We start from the raw sequence: 13,578 nt of genomic DNA on the forward strand, positions 1-13,578 counted from the left end.
ATGTATCGTACATATAAGCTGGTTGGCGTCGCATTATGTGCGTGATTCACACATCGTAAGTTAAGACTACAGGACAAGTTTTATAATGATTTCAGATTTTAGAGAGGTTTCATAATGATGGACCCATGTGCTTGTCTATCATTCGCAGAAAGTGGCGTCTCTACTGAACAGGATAACACACAGCAGAGGAAGTAGTAACTTCTAGTAAATAGTAGCGTCATATATCGATATGCTCTACTTGCATTCGCGTTAACACCTTAAAACCATAATAACACGCATTAAAAAACAATTATATTGTTGTTTTTATCAAAACTTGTATTCCAAATCAGCATAAATTGATATTCTTAATTTGTTTACAATAAATGTATAGGAAGTGCTGCATATTTGGAATACCAATGTGTTTAATTAAACTATATCCTTAAAAGAATAATATAGTTTGCTGAAGTTTATAATATGTTCAGGTAATTTTAAGTTTGATGTTTCAATGTAATTTTAATAAATATAAATCATTCCTTTAACTAATAATAAGTTCTGCCTGTGAAGATTATAAAGACGTAAATTATATTATATTAATAATATATATGCGTCAAGTAATAGATAATATTCCCTGATATAGATATAATGATTTTTATCATGTGTTATCTTCGCGTTGAATTGCGCCGGCGCGCATAATCCGATCTTGATGTTATATAATTCCGTAATCTCGAGGAGCTGAGCAGTCACAAAGCATTTATCGTTGCAGCCGGTTCGTAAAAAAAAACAACCATGAAACCACGTGTATTAGTCACTAGCAACGATGCATCTCCTGCCGGTATAGATCTTCTTCGTACAAAGTAAGCGTACGAAACATTACGATGAAAATTCAATTGTTCGTTAATACGTAAATAATTTTAAATTCAGCAGTTTGAATCTGTATCCGTTCTAACTTCAAGTAACTAAAAATTTAACAGCGTCTCAAAATTGAATTCAGTTTCAACTAACATTTGATTACTTTTTTTTTTTTTAGATGTGACGTTACAATAATTAATTCTTCCAAAAGTACGCGAGAAGAAGTGTTGCAAGCTCTTCCTGGTTCCGATGCGGTGTTTATCGCAAAGCACCACATAGTAAATAATGAATTTCTTGATATCGCAGGTGGGTATCGAACGGCATCGATTTTTAAAATTTAAAATCATTTACACGACTTCCTGAACTCTGTAATTAATAGGACCGTCGTTAAAGGTCGTTTCTACGATGTCAGCTGGTTACGATCATTTAGATGTTCCCGAAATTAAAAGAAGAGGAATAAAAGTAGGGCATACGCCTATGGTTTTATCGGCTGCAGTTGCAGAAGTTGCGGTACTTCTATCGTTGAGCGCGGCAAGGCGAGCTCGCGAGGGAAGACTAAAACTTGAACAGTAATTAAAAATTAATTAATTTTCTATCTGTCTTTTTATTGTTGATGAAATGGTGTACTGAATTCCTTCGGACATATTGAAATATTATGAAAGTTGATATCCTTGTTCGGTAAAAAAAGAAACGTGCACTCTTACGTGTCGTTTCATTTACGGTTTCGCTATCCTGTTTCGTCGACTATATGTTGCATTTATTTAAATCGCTCGAAGAAATTCGTTAAAATTAATGCCTCGTTATGTTTTTTCAAAGTAGTAGATATCCGTATTACTACCACTATAATATTGACCTTATGTTATTCATCTACATAGAAACTGTTTACAACAGGTTATGCCCCCTTTAAAACTACTTAATTAGTAACTACTAGTAAGTATACTAGTACCAACTTACATTGACTAATTTACAAGTAAATCGCATTTATGGATTAAAATCAAATATTCTGTACGGGCATATAATTATTAAAATAATTCTAGTACACGTTGACATTAAAGAAATATATTTAATGGTATAGTTTTAATATTTACAAATAAAATTGTTGGTAATTTAGAGATGAAGTTAAAAATCTGACTCTTCAGTCTTTACTTGGCCAGGATTTACAAGGATCAACAGTTGGTATTGTCGGTTTGGGCAGTATTGGACAGAATATTATTAAACGACTGAAAGGATTTGACGTGAGTCGTTTCATTTATACGGGACATTCTCGCAAAAAAGCAGGTATGCAAAATCGAAATGCACGTTTTTGTTAGATATTTTACTTTCCTGCGTTTTCATGCAGGAGACGAACTTGGAGCTCACTTTGTGTCTTTTGATGAACTTGTTGCACAAAGTGACTTTGTAATCATTGCTGTTCCGCTAACTAACGAAACAATCGGATTGTTTAATGATGATACTTTTGGGAAAATGAAAAAGAACGCGGTATTGGTGAATGTCAGTCGTGGCAAAGTTGTAAATACAGATGCGTTAATCAAAGCGTTGCGGAATAAATCAATTTTCGCGGCGGGTCTTGACGTTACGGATCCAGAACCATTGCCGCCTGATCACGCACTTTTGAAACTTCCAAATGCTGGTTAGTACTATTAATTATAACTGATTAAAAGAGACATTTAACGTTACTAATATACAGGGTGTTTTCGTTTGAAAAGTTACGGTCGAAATATTTCGAAAACAATGGATTTTCGAAAGAAGTGCGCAATAGACAAATTTCTTGGTTTTGAGATCATTTAAAGGTCAACTTTATTTTTTAAAATGGAAACGTATACTTTTATATACAGATTCTTATTTTATAAGGGAAAAGACAAAACTTTTGGTATGGTTTAAATAAAACAATATTTTCGGCTGTAACTGTTTTTTGCATGTAATATTTTATTGATAGAAATTATAATTTACAATTAAACACGTACACACACACACACACACACGCACGCGCGTATACGTTTTGTGTGTATTTATCAGTTAGTAATAGAAATGTATAGCAAAACTATGTACATTAATACATATAATGTACTGCAGTAATCTTACCTCATGTGGGCAGTGCTACTGTGAAGACTCGAAGTGATATGTCAATTACTGCAGCACAAAACATTCTCAATGGATTAGAGGGTAAGCCATTGGTGTATGCACTGTAATTACTGGTTTATGGAAATTTGCATCGCATAATTTAATACATTTCCATTTTTAGTGATATCATGACACTAATATGTTAATATTATCTTTTTCTCTTACATATATTTCAAACTATTTACATATGTAAAATTTGAATAACTTTTTCTTAAACATTTATATCTTAATATAATTTCAAACATAAAATATAGAATGCGAATATCGAAATGCCTCGTACACATCTTACAATAGAAATTGTGTAGTGTTTGTTATAAAAATTTGTAGTTTCTATATTTTTGTTTCTTTACGCGCTGTTTTATACAAGATTTGAGCTACATTCTTTTCTTCGAACGGACACTTAAAACATTGTATAAAAATGCTAGTAGAAGTATTTATAAGTATAAAAGAATATAACTTGAATTTCTTGTAAATTAGAAAATAAATATATAGTAATGTCTCCCGTGTTATATATAACATTCCTTTCTTACAAACAATCACCAAATTTAACTGTAAACTTTTGGTATTTATCACCCATAATGCACAACGGGTAACCATCAAGCTTCCACGACTGCATTTTTTAAATTGCTTAGAATTGGATCGATCTTATTTTCCAAAGATAAAATATGACCTGTATTACAGTCATGACTAGCAATAAAACTAATAACTAATGGTAACTTGTTCATTTGTACTACCTGCAAAGGAAATAAAATACATATACTTTTTGTTTTGATTCCAAAAAAATAATAGTACTATTTTATATGAGATCATATACTTTATCATTACCTGATAACTACTATACATGCATATAATGGTCTTATTTTTTGCTAATCCCAATTTACTTCCCTGATCTGTTGCCATTCCAAATGTAGATAAAAAACTTGCTTTCATAGCCAATTCGGGAGCCTTCTCATCAGCTACAAATATAACAGGTACACCATCCCTATCTGTTATCAATATGCTATGAAGTCCTTCCACGCTACGTAGAAGTCCATGAAGAAAATTCTTTAGTTCCTTAGATAATAACAGAGAAAAATACCAGTAATTACAGTACACTTACGATAGATAAAACCTATTCGATATAAAAAATGTTATGCTTATCTTGAAACACACTTGCAAGATTCATACATAACCTTAAAATTTATATAACGTAGGATCTTTTAAGCAGCGATGTAGAATAGTTTAACAACATACCGTCGTCATTCTCAGTAATCCTAGCAATATACGTTAGGTAATGACTCTCAGATCTGTAAAAGTTTGATGAATCTTTGATATCAACAATATCGAATATTCCTTTTGACAGACTGTCATGTGCAGTGTGGCCAGATTTGGCATAATTGAGTGCATCGACGGCGACACTGCTAACGACGAATTTCCTTAGCATCTGACGGGGGTCGTGGGGAAAGTCGACATATCCTATCGCACGAATCACGTTACACGAGCTCGGCAATTCGAGAAAGAAGGCCAGTGCGTGCCTTTTCTTCTTGATCTTGAACAGCCGAAGTCATATAGGCACACACATATGAGCAAAGTCCATGATGAAAAGAAAATGTACACGGAAATGCACGTTTTAAGGCCCTCTGATCATGCTTTAACTATTGAAAGGGAAGAAATCATTTCCCGAAGTTGCGTGAAGTGTTGACCTAACGTAGCATGTGGCTCGGCTTTCCCTACCGCACCGTTAGACGCTAAGGAAGTTCGTCGTTATTAGTGTCGCCGTCCATGCACTCAATTATGCCAAATCTGGCCGCCACTAGTCATATGTTATATCTAGATTGCGCGCGAGTCATGTTTGAATCAGTGTAGGACATAATGTAGTGTGTGGCGCGTTAATCTGCGATTGATAACCTATTTTAAACTACAGACAAACACTGATAAGATACACAGGATGTTTCAGAAATACATGTGAATACATAAGATGAGATTTACATCAAGGTCAGCGATTCAGTGAAGATCAAGAAACTGCCGAGAGGTAGGAGCAATAAAATACATTCATTATTGTAGGAGTTATGATCGTTTGATAATTGGACCATTTTTATGGGATTTTCTTCACTTTACGGAGTTAAGGGACATATTCTCCACCAAAATACGCGATGTTTGCATTTTGAAACATCAAAATCCTCCGATCCGTTCAGGAGTTATGATGTTTCAAACATACGCATGAAATTTTGGGGAACCATTTCTAGCCTCGCATTAGATTTTCGGTAAAGAATTTTTTTCTCGAAAGTGCGCAGGAATTCGGGGGTATGTCTATTGACCAAAAATGATTGTAATTGACCCCCTCAAATGAAAATAATTTTTTTAGAACGATTTGAAATTTTTTAATTTCGTCAAAAAATTTGTCCACTTGTTGAATTTTTTTCTCGAAACTGGTTAGGATTTCGAGGGTGTGTGTATTCACCAAAAATGATTATAATTGACCCCGGCAAATGAAAATAATTTTTTTAGAAAGATTTGAAATTTTTTTTTTACCCCGAAAAATTTTATACCTTCTCGAATTTTTTTCTCGAAAGTGCGTAGGAATTCGGGGGTACGTCTATTGACCAAAAATGATTGTTATTGACCCCCGCATATGAAAATAATTTTTTTAGAACGATTTGAAATTTTTTAATTTCGTCGAAAAATTTGTCCACTTGTTGAATTTTTTTCTCGAAACTGGTTAGGATTTCGAGGGTGTGTGTATTCACCAAAAATGATTATAATTGACCCCGGCAAATGAAAATAATTTTTTTAGAAAGATTTGAAATTTTTTTTTTACCCCGAAAAATTTTATACCTTCTCGAATTTTTTTCTCGAAAGTGCGTAGGAATTCGGGGGTACGTCTATTGACCAAAAATGATTGTTATTGACCCCCGCATATGAAAATAATTTTTTTAGAACGATTTGAAATTTTTTAATTTCGTCGAAAAATTTGTCCACTTGTTGAATTTTTTTCTCGAAACTGGTTAGGAATTCGAGGGTATGTGTATTCACCAAAAATGATTGTAATCGACCCCCGCAGTTGGAAATAATTTTTCCAGAACGATTTGAAATTTGTTTTTTTCGCCGAAAAATTTCACATCTGCTCGATTCTTTTTCACGAAAATGGTTAGGAATTTCGAGGGTAGGATTTATATAATTTTAATTTATAGTTTTCATATTTACATATGCTATAAATACACACAATTCGTATTGCAGTATTAACTATATCTTGCAAACTAAGAGTTAACAACAAATATTTTTGCTTCCAAAGGTTTCAACCCTCTTCAAGACCGTTACAATGGGCGAGATCGATGCTAGTGTGAATATCTAATTACCAAATAGGGAAGGTAAACTTTCCCCTTACATCTCCATTACACAAAGGAACTATGGCCATCACGCTGTTCTTCTCTCGGACTCATAAATGTTTTGTGAGTAACGGTGGCTAAAGCGTGGCTCTTCTGAACCCTTACTACGTTCCCGTACGCTTATTAAATTTATTCGATCTAAATATTAACCAAATTGACACTTAAGGGAATTAGTACGGTGTATAATTATCGAGTATGAACCGAATTTTAAACAAGTAATATCCCAACCACAAGTCCACAAATCCTGAATAATTCAAGGTTTTAACGATCATTTTTTCAATTTATTCCTATGCGATTTTCTTTTGTTGTGGGCACGCGTGTCCTCGATCGTGTTAATGGTTTTAACGTCGGCTATATTTTGATTCAGTGCTTTTAATTCTTGCAGAGCTCGTTTAGCTAATTTCCCCTCCGGCGTCTCCGTTGGTTCTAAAAGAAGCATTGTCAGAGACTTCTTCAAGAGACTTCCGGCTTCCTCCAGGCGGGAAGTTAGCTCCATCGATGAAATTTCGCGCGCGGCGTACGCTCGATTCGCCAATAGTACCAACGGTAAGTGCATTTCGTACAACATTATCCCTAAAAATTTTTAATCGCATCTTCCAGTTACATAATTCCAGTATTTAATTTAATAGAAATTATATAAAATATGAGATGACCTTTCAATCGAGATATCCCTGGCTCAACTATTTCCAACATATTGTACATTTCCTTGCACATGTCCAACATTCTTTGCATAACTTTTTTCTGCGGATTCGGCGATGACACTTCTTTCGTGTACACGTTCACTAACTTCTGTTTCAAGGACAACATCAAGAAATGATTTTGGTGCAGCGATCGTGATAGTTTTGCCAACAATGTTTCAAGACCCTTGAAAAGGATTATCAAAGAGCGTGAGATCTACAAAGCTAACGAATAACTCGTGGAATTACGGCAACGAAGAAGTACAAACTTTGACATCACCATCATCCACATTATCGATCAACGTTCTGGTTATATCCAAAGTAGCTCGTACAAGACGTCCCCCGATGCTTCTTTTGCACTTATCGCATTGCCACTTTATACCCCGTCCGTACGGATTTATCGTTAAAGGATTTTCCGGCCCTATGAAACCTTCCCTGCACCTGGTGCACAAAATGCTGCTCATGTACGATCCCATTTCGTAAGGATCTCTACATAACGAGCACTCACATTCGAAGTACTTTCCTTCTCGCAGATGCTTCCTTCTAGTCGCTGTTCCCTGATAATAGAATTACCAAATAAATCATTTCGCATATCGAGTATTATAATTCTAATAACGAGCACCAATGTTTAAACACCTGGCTAGAAAATTCTATTCAAGATTTATAAAAATGTTAACGATCATTGCTCGATTATTAACGAACCAAAAGCGACGATGTGTAATTGAATAAAATAGCGTCGCCTTCGTTGATCGGCAAACTAGCGTACACGGTAAGCTGAAAGTTGTCGTCTACGGTAAGGTGTGTGTTCGTTCTGCAATCGTGAGCCATGAGGGAGGCCTCTATGTATAAACCTCGCAAACGCAAACCGTCCTGACCTCCCGGAGGTCTTAGCTCGAAAGTATTAACGTCCAAAATTCCGCAGAGCTGCTGGAGACATTCCGTGGTCGCGTCCTCTTCAGGAATTAAACGAAGCGCCCTCATGACCTGTTCACGCAAATTACCCGAACAGTTATTGAAAATTAATAAGTTGGTCTTCTTCGGATAGCAATTTATATACATTTATAACATTTTCTTCCGTGTCCTTCCAGACGGACGTGTTTCTTCTCTCATCTATGTGGGCTTCCATGGACTGAATTCGTTCCCATAACTCCGGATTCTTATACTTCAGAAGCCATAATCTTAAAGGTAATAGCACGTTAATTACGTCTACTATTTTGTCTGTCAATAAGTCTTTATTATTTTTAAGTACTTCGCATTCGTCTGATGTATGTTGCTTCGACTGTTCCTGAAAAGACAGTGTTTCGTATCAGTCTTTGGGTACTAATTAATATTTGATTTATCTTTTATTTATTTACCTCGCAGGCAGGACCGCATAACGGTGCAACGTTGCACTTTGAACAACGGTACTGCGTACCTTTTTTGATTTTTGGTAATAAACGCAAACACGCAAAGCACACGTAATCCTTGCTGGTTGTCATGGAACCAACAGCAACCGGTTTTTCTCGGAGTATCACTTCGCCGGGTGCTACATTTTTTGCTGCTTGCAAGTATCTTGTAAAATATATACATTATGTAATAGACTCCATAACGCGCGATATACATAACGAGAAGTATCAAATTTCTATCAGCGAATGTTATGTATTCAAGCAAAATTCATTCGTGCTGGGCGCGCGCGACGAATTAAATCACACATGCATGCTTTACAAGTTAAAAATATCAGATCAAAAGAAAAACAAAACTTCTTTTATAGGAAACGTGTAAAATTAAATAAATATCGATCGTTCTGAAAAAAAAAAATGCTCTCGCGTATACTTTTATATTTAGATACCGATTACAACTTATATCATGCATATTATTTCTAGTTACGACATACATTAGTTACCGAACTGTACATAGTTTCGTGTTTATACCTGCCAAATTTTTCTGACCGTGCAACTTTATACTTTAACGTGGGAATCACACTGTTCTTTGTTCTTTTTTCCATTTTGATACTCAGGGTCGGTTCTCTTATTAGTATTTCTTATACAAAATTGATCGATCCTCCTATTAGTTTTTTTTAAATGAAATCGACCGGTTTCGGGTAATGCGCGAATGATAGTCAGACCCGTGTGAGTTGCGGTGTCTTGTACATTTCCTACGGTTTGTAACTGACACCGAAATACAGGAAGTGGAAGCGGGACCCGACTCTCTTTGGTATACTCTCGTTGCGCTATATTATTAGAAGTGAGTGTAGCGCGTGCTTGTAGCCACACGTGATAAAACAATGCGTGAGCCTCTACACGATGAGACTTGCCTGGAGGCATGTCTCGCAACAAGCGATGGGTTCGATATCATTTAGAATCAATTTAACTTGTTTCACCGCACGATTTGATCATGCGAGATATACGTATAGTTATCGTGTTCGTATAATCAATTAAAGATTTTCCAGAAGCTGGTCGGGCACATTTAATGGTAGATCATCTATTAAATATATTTTATTTGTATAATTTATATTTTGTATATATTTCCATAAAACAAACGGTAAATTGACTCATCCTGTTTATTTATTAACTAATAAATACATTTATAAGAATATTTATATATTTACAATAAATACTTATAGATCAAGGATCGATTGCTCGAGCTGAATCAACGATTCTTTCGCGACGAGGCCTATTTGGCCCTCGGGCGTGTCCGGTGGTTCCAAGCACAAAATCGTCCCTGATTCTTTCAAAATTTCCGAAGCCTCTATCATTTTCGATTTCAATGCGGCTTCGTCGATCACCCCGGCGTTCCATTGCGTCTTAGCGATGAAAAGCAACGGCGCGTGGAGCTCGTACAACGTCATTCCTTTCAGAACAGGAAAGAAACGTTAAATTATTTCTCAGAATTGTATCCGTTTTTATTAATTAAAATCGTCAACGGGCAATTTTCATGAATATTTGTCCTTCTATTGCACGCACAGATAGAGAGTAGTTTGATAAATGTTTTTGAAAAGAGCAAATCGTATTGTTATAAAAAAAAAAAATTAATCAAAATTAAAGCGTAAATAACTTTTTACCTCGTACACGAGAATAACCCGGCTCTATGACATCCAATACTTGAAGCAGTAACTTGCACATATCGATTTTGTGCTCTAATACGACGTCTGGCAGGTCGTCTAGGAGATATTCATCGACCCGGCCGTACATTTGCGTTAACGAGTGCCTGAAATGAAATTTGAACAAATTACATCAAGTCCCATTACCAAAGTTTGCTTGACTCGAACAAAGTTGAATACAATTTACCTCAACATAGTATTGAAAGCATGACGGGGATGCAAAACGGAATGATACTTTTTCATAACCGTTTCTCTTTCGTGAATTGCATCAGCGCCATCGGCTCCGCTGATAGTCTCCACCGCCTCTACTTCCGAGTGTATTATTTGAAATACTTTTCGAACGGCTGATCCGCTGGTCGAGAATTCGCAATGCGTGCATTTCCAGCCGCTCTCGGGATCTGTAAACCATTTCTGATTATCCTTTTTGCACAAGCATACTTACGCAACTATGTTGATTACAACCATTTCAAAGTAATACCGTTACTGTGCGATAATTACCTAAAGAATCTAAAGATAACACGATTCCATTATCACATTTGTTACACTTTAGCGAAGACATATGGGTTCCAAGCTCGGTTGGATCCGAGCATCTCGGACAAGCGCACGCAAAGTATTTCCCTTCGAGAAGATGTTCCCTCCTCAGCATCGTCGGTAATAATGAATGCGTGTAACTGCCATAAAGTTCACCGCCCGGAGGTACCTTTATCGTCGTACGCAATCGTATTCTGCGAACATAACGAATAAATATATTTAACCATATTTTTTTTAATAACGATGTAATAGGGATATTTTACCTGTAATCGGTTGGCGAAATGCTATGGCATGTATTCGAGACGCAAGAATGATTCATTAGCGCAACCGTTGAATAAAGAGCCCTAGCGCTGTAACCATTTGCTGTTCGAACTTCGAAAGTATTTATTTCCAAAATTCCACACGCTGTTTGAATGCTTTCCTCCGAGAATCTATAATGAATATTATTGTTTAAATCGGGATTACGTAACGATCGAACAAACGAATATTATAATCGTCGTGAATGTTATTTATCGATTAAGATTGTTGGACGAGAACCAAGATAAACACAATATAACGTATATTTCCACCTATCGATTTTAAGTCGCTTTCTCAAATATTCTACCACGTTCACGTGGTCCGATTTCCAATGTTCCTTTTGGCTTCTTATTTTATTGTGAGCCTCCATGTCTTTCACTCCCTTGTTCCATTTTTCGGGATTTCTCTCCGATTCCAATAGCAACCTCAACGGCGTTATGCATTCTAATTGCGGGACTCCGTTCATGTTAGTCTCGTCTAAAGCTTCGGCCACGTTAAACTTTTCATTTGCTTGTACGAATATCTGCAAACAGGGTGTTCGCATGTTTTTAAATTTATGATTAAAAAAAAAAAAAAAAGAAAAGAAAAGAAAACTTGGTCGTAGACGAAGCAAGTAACTTTGACTCTCTTGGTAGATTTAGTGTTCAATTAGCGTTAGATTTACGGATGACGTGACCAGGCGTGGTTTAGTCATTTTTCATTTTGACATCTTCTACCTGACACTCGTAATCTTTGTGCTGTGGTTGATTTTCACATTCTGTTGAGCAAACTGGCCATCCACATTTAGAACAAAGCGGTTTATCGCTTGTTGAAGGCCACGATGTATAACACGAAAGGCATAAGGGATAAGTGAATGCCTTTGGTCCTACTACAAATGGCATCTCCGTAATGATTTCTTCGCCCGGGGCCAACTCCTTGTTAGCGACCATGTATCTGAAAAAATTTTTACTCGACAAATGTTTTACCAAGTCACGAGAATCTTTCAATATTTCACTGTTTATGATAGCGAAGTAAACTACATAAGTACGCTATATGCTAAACGACCAAGCACAAAATAAAACGAAATAGTTCAGGGTATTGATTTACAAGTACGTGTTTTAAAGGCTTCCCAAGCAACTCGTACAAAGCGAAGATAAAGCTCTAAATCGTTAAAATAAAAATTTTATTGAGTCAATGTTAATGTAATTGAATTCTATTAAAAATTCGACCAGGATAAAATTAAATTACCTTCCGACTCTATCGTTTTGAAGAACTTTGAACATCGCTGTGCTTTTTACCTCTACATCCGGCATAATTCCCTAGAAACAAAATTATTATGAATATATCGTTAACTATTTATACTTTTTACGGATTTACAGTTTACTAATTTTATTGCATGTCTATGTTTCCATTTAACGTACACTTCCGGTTAGTATCGCCTTTGCACAATGATCACGATGTGGAAATCAGTATCTTTCTAAGCCCTCGTACGTGTGGCTGTATACAGGCGTACGTAAATTAATTTAGCATTTCGAAATGACTTTATACATATATATGTATCATATTATTATTTACGTTCTCCCTTTTTACAACGTAAAACAAACATCGTCGTGTTAGAAAACTGATTGAAAATTAAATTAAACTAAAGCACATCGTTCGATAGAAATCATTAAAAAATCTATTCGAGCACAAAAGTAAATCGTGACGATACAAAGCTTAAAAACGTCCAAGTCAAGAAGAAAATAGACGCAATGAAATTAGTTTCCGATGGATCTACGGTAAATCACAATAGTTTTTTAGTAACTGAAACCGAAAACTCACCGAACTTTGTTGCGACATAATTGATCAGCGATCAATAAACGCTAACAATAAAACAGTTTTCTTGACTCGTTCTTGTTACGTGCTCCCTGCGTTCGAATTGAATTTTGCGATACACGAATACGAACGGATTTATACAGACTAAAATTTCGATCTATACGATGCTTTGTATATATATGTATTCGTTCTATTAAAAATATATCATGAGCGAGGATTGCCAAAGGAACGACGTTGGACCGTATTATCGTGGTCTTTCGTGAAGTTTCGGTTCGCGTAGGAAACGTTCTACAGCGCTCTGTCTAGCTATGTCCGAGTATTTTTGGATCTCGAACCGTGCAAAAAGATCCAAAGTACTGCGACAACTTCGCGGGACGATTGTCGGGCAAAGGTTCTCTTCGTTTCCTACAAGAATTCACGCCATACGAAACAGAGTTGAACAGTAATTGCTTACTCTCCGATTACATTTGTAATCGATCACAAGATTAAAATAAATCTCGGAGATTAAACAGTAATCGTAAATCGTTCATTGTAATCTGTAATCATTCAATGGAAGATTATAGAAACAGTTTCTTAAAGAATGTACTTTTTAAAATTTGTCTTATTGAGATATTTATAGCAAAAGGTACCTCAATTATTCTCAATACGGTGCAACACATTTGTTCTCACGCAAATTCAGCCCTGTTTGCTAGCATATTTTATGGCTAAAAATAAAACGAAAATGTCATATGCTTCGTTCAAAGGTTGTCAACATTTTATTTTCAAATGCAAAATAAATTTGTACTCAAATAGCAGTGCATTCCAATGAAAATTTATTTCAGAAAACCTAGTAAGGTCTCCTCTTTTTTATGTGGATCCTTGGTATTTTTATTCCATCGAATAGATT

The 13,578-nt window shown here is 35.7% G+C and overlaps 4 protein-coding genes across 6 annotated transcripts; 1 reads left to right on the forward strand and 3 right to left on the reverse strand.

Moving 5' to 3' along the window:
• Positions 1-312: 312 nt before the first annotated feature.
• LOC122395809 (glyoxylate reductase/hydroxypyruvate reductase-like) lies at positions 313-3,035 on the forward strand. 3 transcript variants are annotated; one of them, XM_043393685.1, is made up of 7 exons: positions 313-461; positions 743-833; positions 1,007-1,134; positions 1,208-1,397; positions 1,940-2,106; positions 2,168-2,458; positions 2,902-3,035. In XM_043393685.1, the coding sequence occupies exons 2-7, from the start codon at positions 766-768 to the stop codon at positions 3,015-3,017; spliced, it is 960 nt and encodes a 319-aa protein (XP_043249620.1). In that variant the 5' UTR covers positions 313-461; positions 743-765; the 3' UTR covers positions 3,018-3,035. The 3 variants fall into 3 exon arrangements, with proteins under 3 accessions (XP_043249620.1, XP_043249619.1, XP_043249621.1); XM_043393684.1 differs by having other exon boundaries at positions 405-461; positions 617-833; XM_043393686.1 differs by lacking the exons at positions 313-461; positions 743-833 and adding an exon at positions 834-880.
• A 494-nt stretch (positions 3,036-3,529) lies between these two features.
• Positions 3,530-4,495, reverse strand: LOC122395810 (ragulator complex protein LAMTOR3-A). The gene is made up of 3 exons (XM_043393687.1): positions 4,183-4,495; positions 3,775-4,002; positions 3,530-3,683 (listed from the first exon to the last, which is right to left on the reverse strand). The coding sequence occupies exons 1-3, from the start codon at positions 4,189-4,191 to the stop codon at positions 3,546-3,548; spliced, it is 375 nt and encodes a 124-aa protein (XP_043249622.1). The 5' UTR covers positions 4,192-4,495; the 3' UTR covers positions 3,530-3,545.
• A 2,087-nt stretch (positions 4,496-6,582) lies between these two features.
• LOC122395881 (SET domain-containing protein SmydA-8-like) lies at positions 6,583-8,975 on the reverse strand. Its single transcript, XM_043393791.1, has 7 exons — positions 8,902-8,975; positions 8,347-8,542; positions 8,049-8,276; positions 7,694-7,975; positions 7,261-7,548; positions 6,968-7,178; positions 6,583-6,887 (listed from the first exon to the last, which is right to left on the reverse strand). Exons 1-7 carry the CDS (start codon positions 8,973-8,975, stop codon positions 6,583-6,585), a joined length of 1,584 nt encoding a protein of 527 aa, XP_043249726.1.
• Positions 8,976-9,524: 549 nt separating this feature from the next.
• On the reverse strand, positions 9,525-12,850 carry LOC122395811 (SET domain-containing protein SmydA-8-like). Its single transcript, XM_043393688.1, has 9 exons — positions 12,699-12,850; positions 12,126-12,196; positions 11,615-11,831; positions 11,171-11,421; positions 10,865-11,032; positions 10,569-10,795; positions 10,258-10,468; positions 10,032-10,177; positions 9,525-9,820 (listed from the first exon to the last, which is right to left on the reverse strand). The coding sequence occupies exons 1-9, from the start codon at positions 12,714-12,716 to the stop codon at positions 9,588-9,590; spliced, it is 1,542 nt and encodes a 513-aa protein (XP_043249623.1). The 5' UTR covers positions 12,717-12,850; the 3' UTR covers positions 9,525-9,587.
• Positions 12,851-13,578: the final 728 nt, after the last annotated feature.

Source organism: Colletes gigas, unplaced genomic scaffold, assembly GCF_013123115.1.
Source record: "Colletes gigas isolate AHSC1104 unplaced genomic scaffold, ASM1312311v1 Colletes_gigas_Sc00006, whole genome shotgun sequence".
NCBI classification, from domain to species: domain Eukaryota; kingdom Metazoa; phylum Arthropoda; class Insecta; order Hymenoptera; family Colletidae; genus Colletes; species Colletes gigas.

Bases quoted from the DNA above. Each gene is read 5' to 3' on its own strand.
- LOC122395810 (XM_043393687.1), bottom strand. The intron at 3,684-3,774 runs GTAATGATAAAG...TTTCCTTTGCAG, and splicing joins GCATGTATAGTAGTTATCAG to GTAGTACAAATGAACAAGTT.
- LOC122395811 (XM_043393688.1), bottom strand. The intron at 11,832-12,125 runs GTAATTTAATTT...AAATTTTTTCAG, and splicing joins CAAAACGATAGAGTCGGAAG to ATACATGGTCGCTAACAAGG. The intron at 9,821-10,031 runs GTAAAAAGTTAT...CTGTTCTGAAAG, and splicing joins GGGTTATTCTCGTGTACGAG to GAATGACGTTGTACGAGCTC.
- LOC122395809 (XM_043393685.1), top strand. From the start codon at position 766: ATGAAACCACGTGTATTAGTCACTAGCAACGATGCATCTCCTGCCGGT. The intron at 1,398-1,939 runs GTAATTAAAAAT...TTGGTAATTTAG, and splicing joins GGAAGACTAAAACTTGAACA to AGATGAAGTTAAAAATCTGA. The intron at 2,107-2,167 runs GTATGCAAAATC...GTTTTCATGCAG, and splicing joins ACATTCTCGCAAAAAAGCAG to GAGACGAACTTGGAGCTCAC.
- LOC122395881 (XM_043393791.1), bottom strand. From the start codon at position 8,975: ATGGAAAAAAGAACAAAGAACAGTGTGATTCCCACGTTAAAGTATAAA. The intron at 8,277-8,346 runs GTAAATAAATAA...CTGTCTTTTCAG, and splicing joins TATGCGGTCCTGCCTGCGAG to GAACAGTCGAAGCAACATAC. The intron at 7,179-7,260 runs GTTTGTACTTCT...ATCCTTTTCAAG, and splicing joins TGGATGATGGTGATGTCAAA to GGTCTTGAAACATTGTTGGC.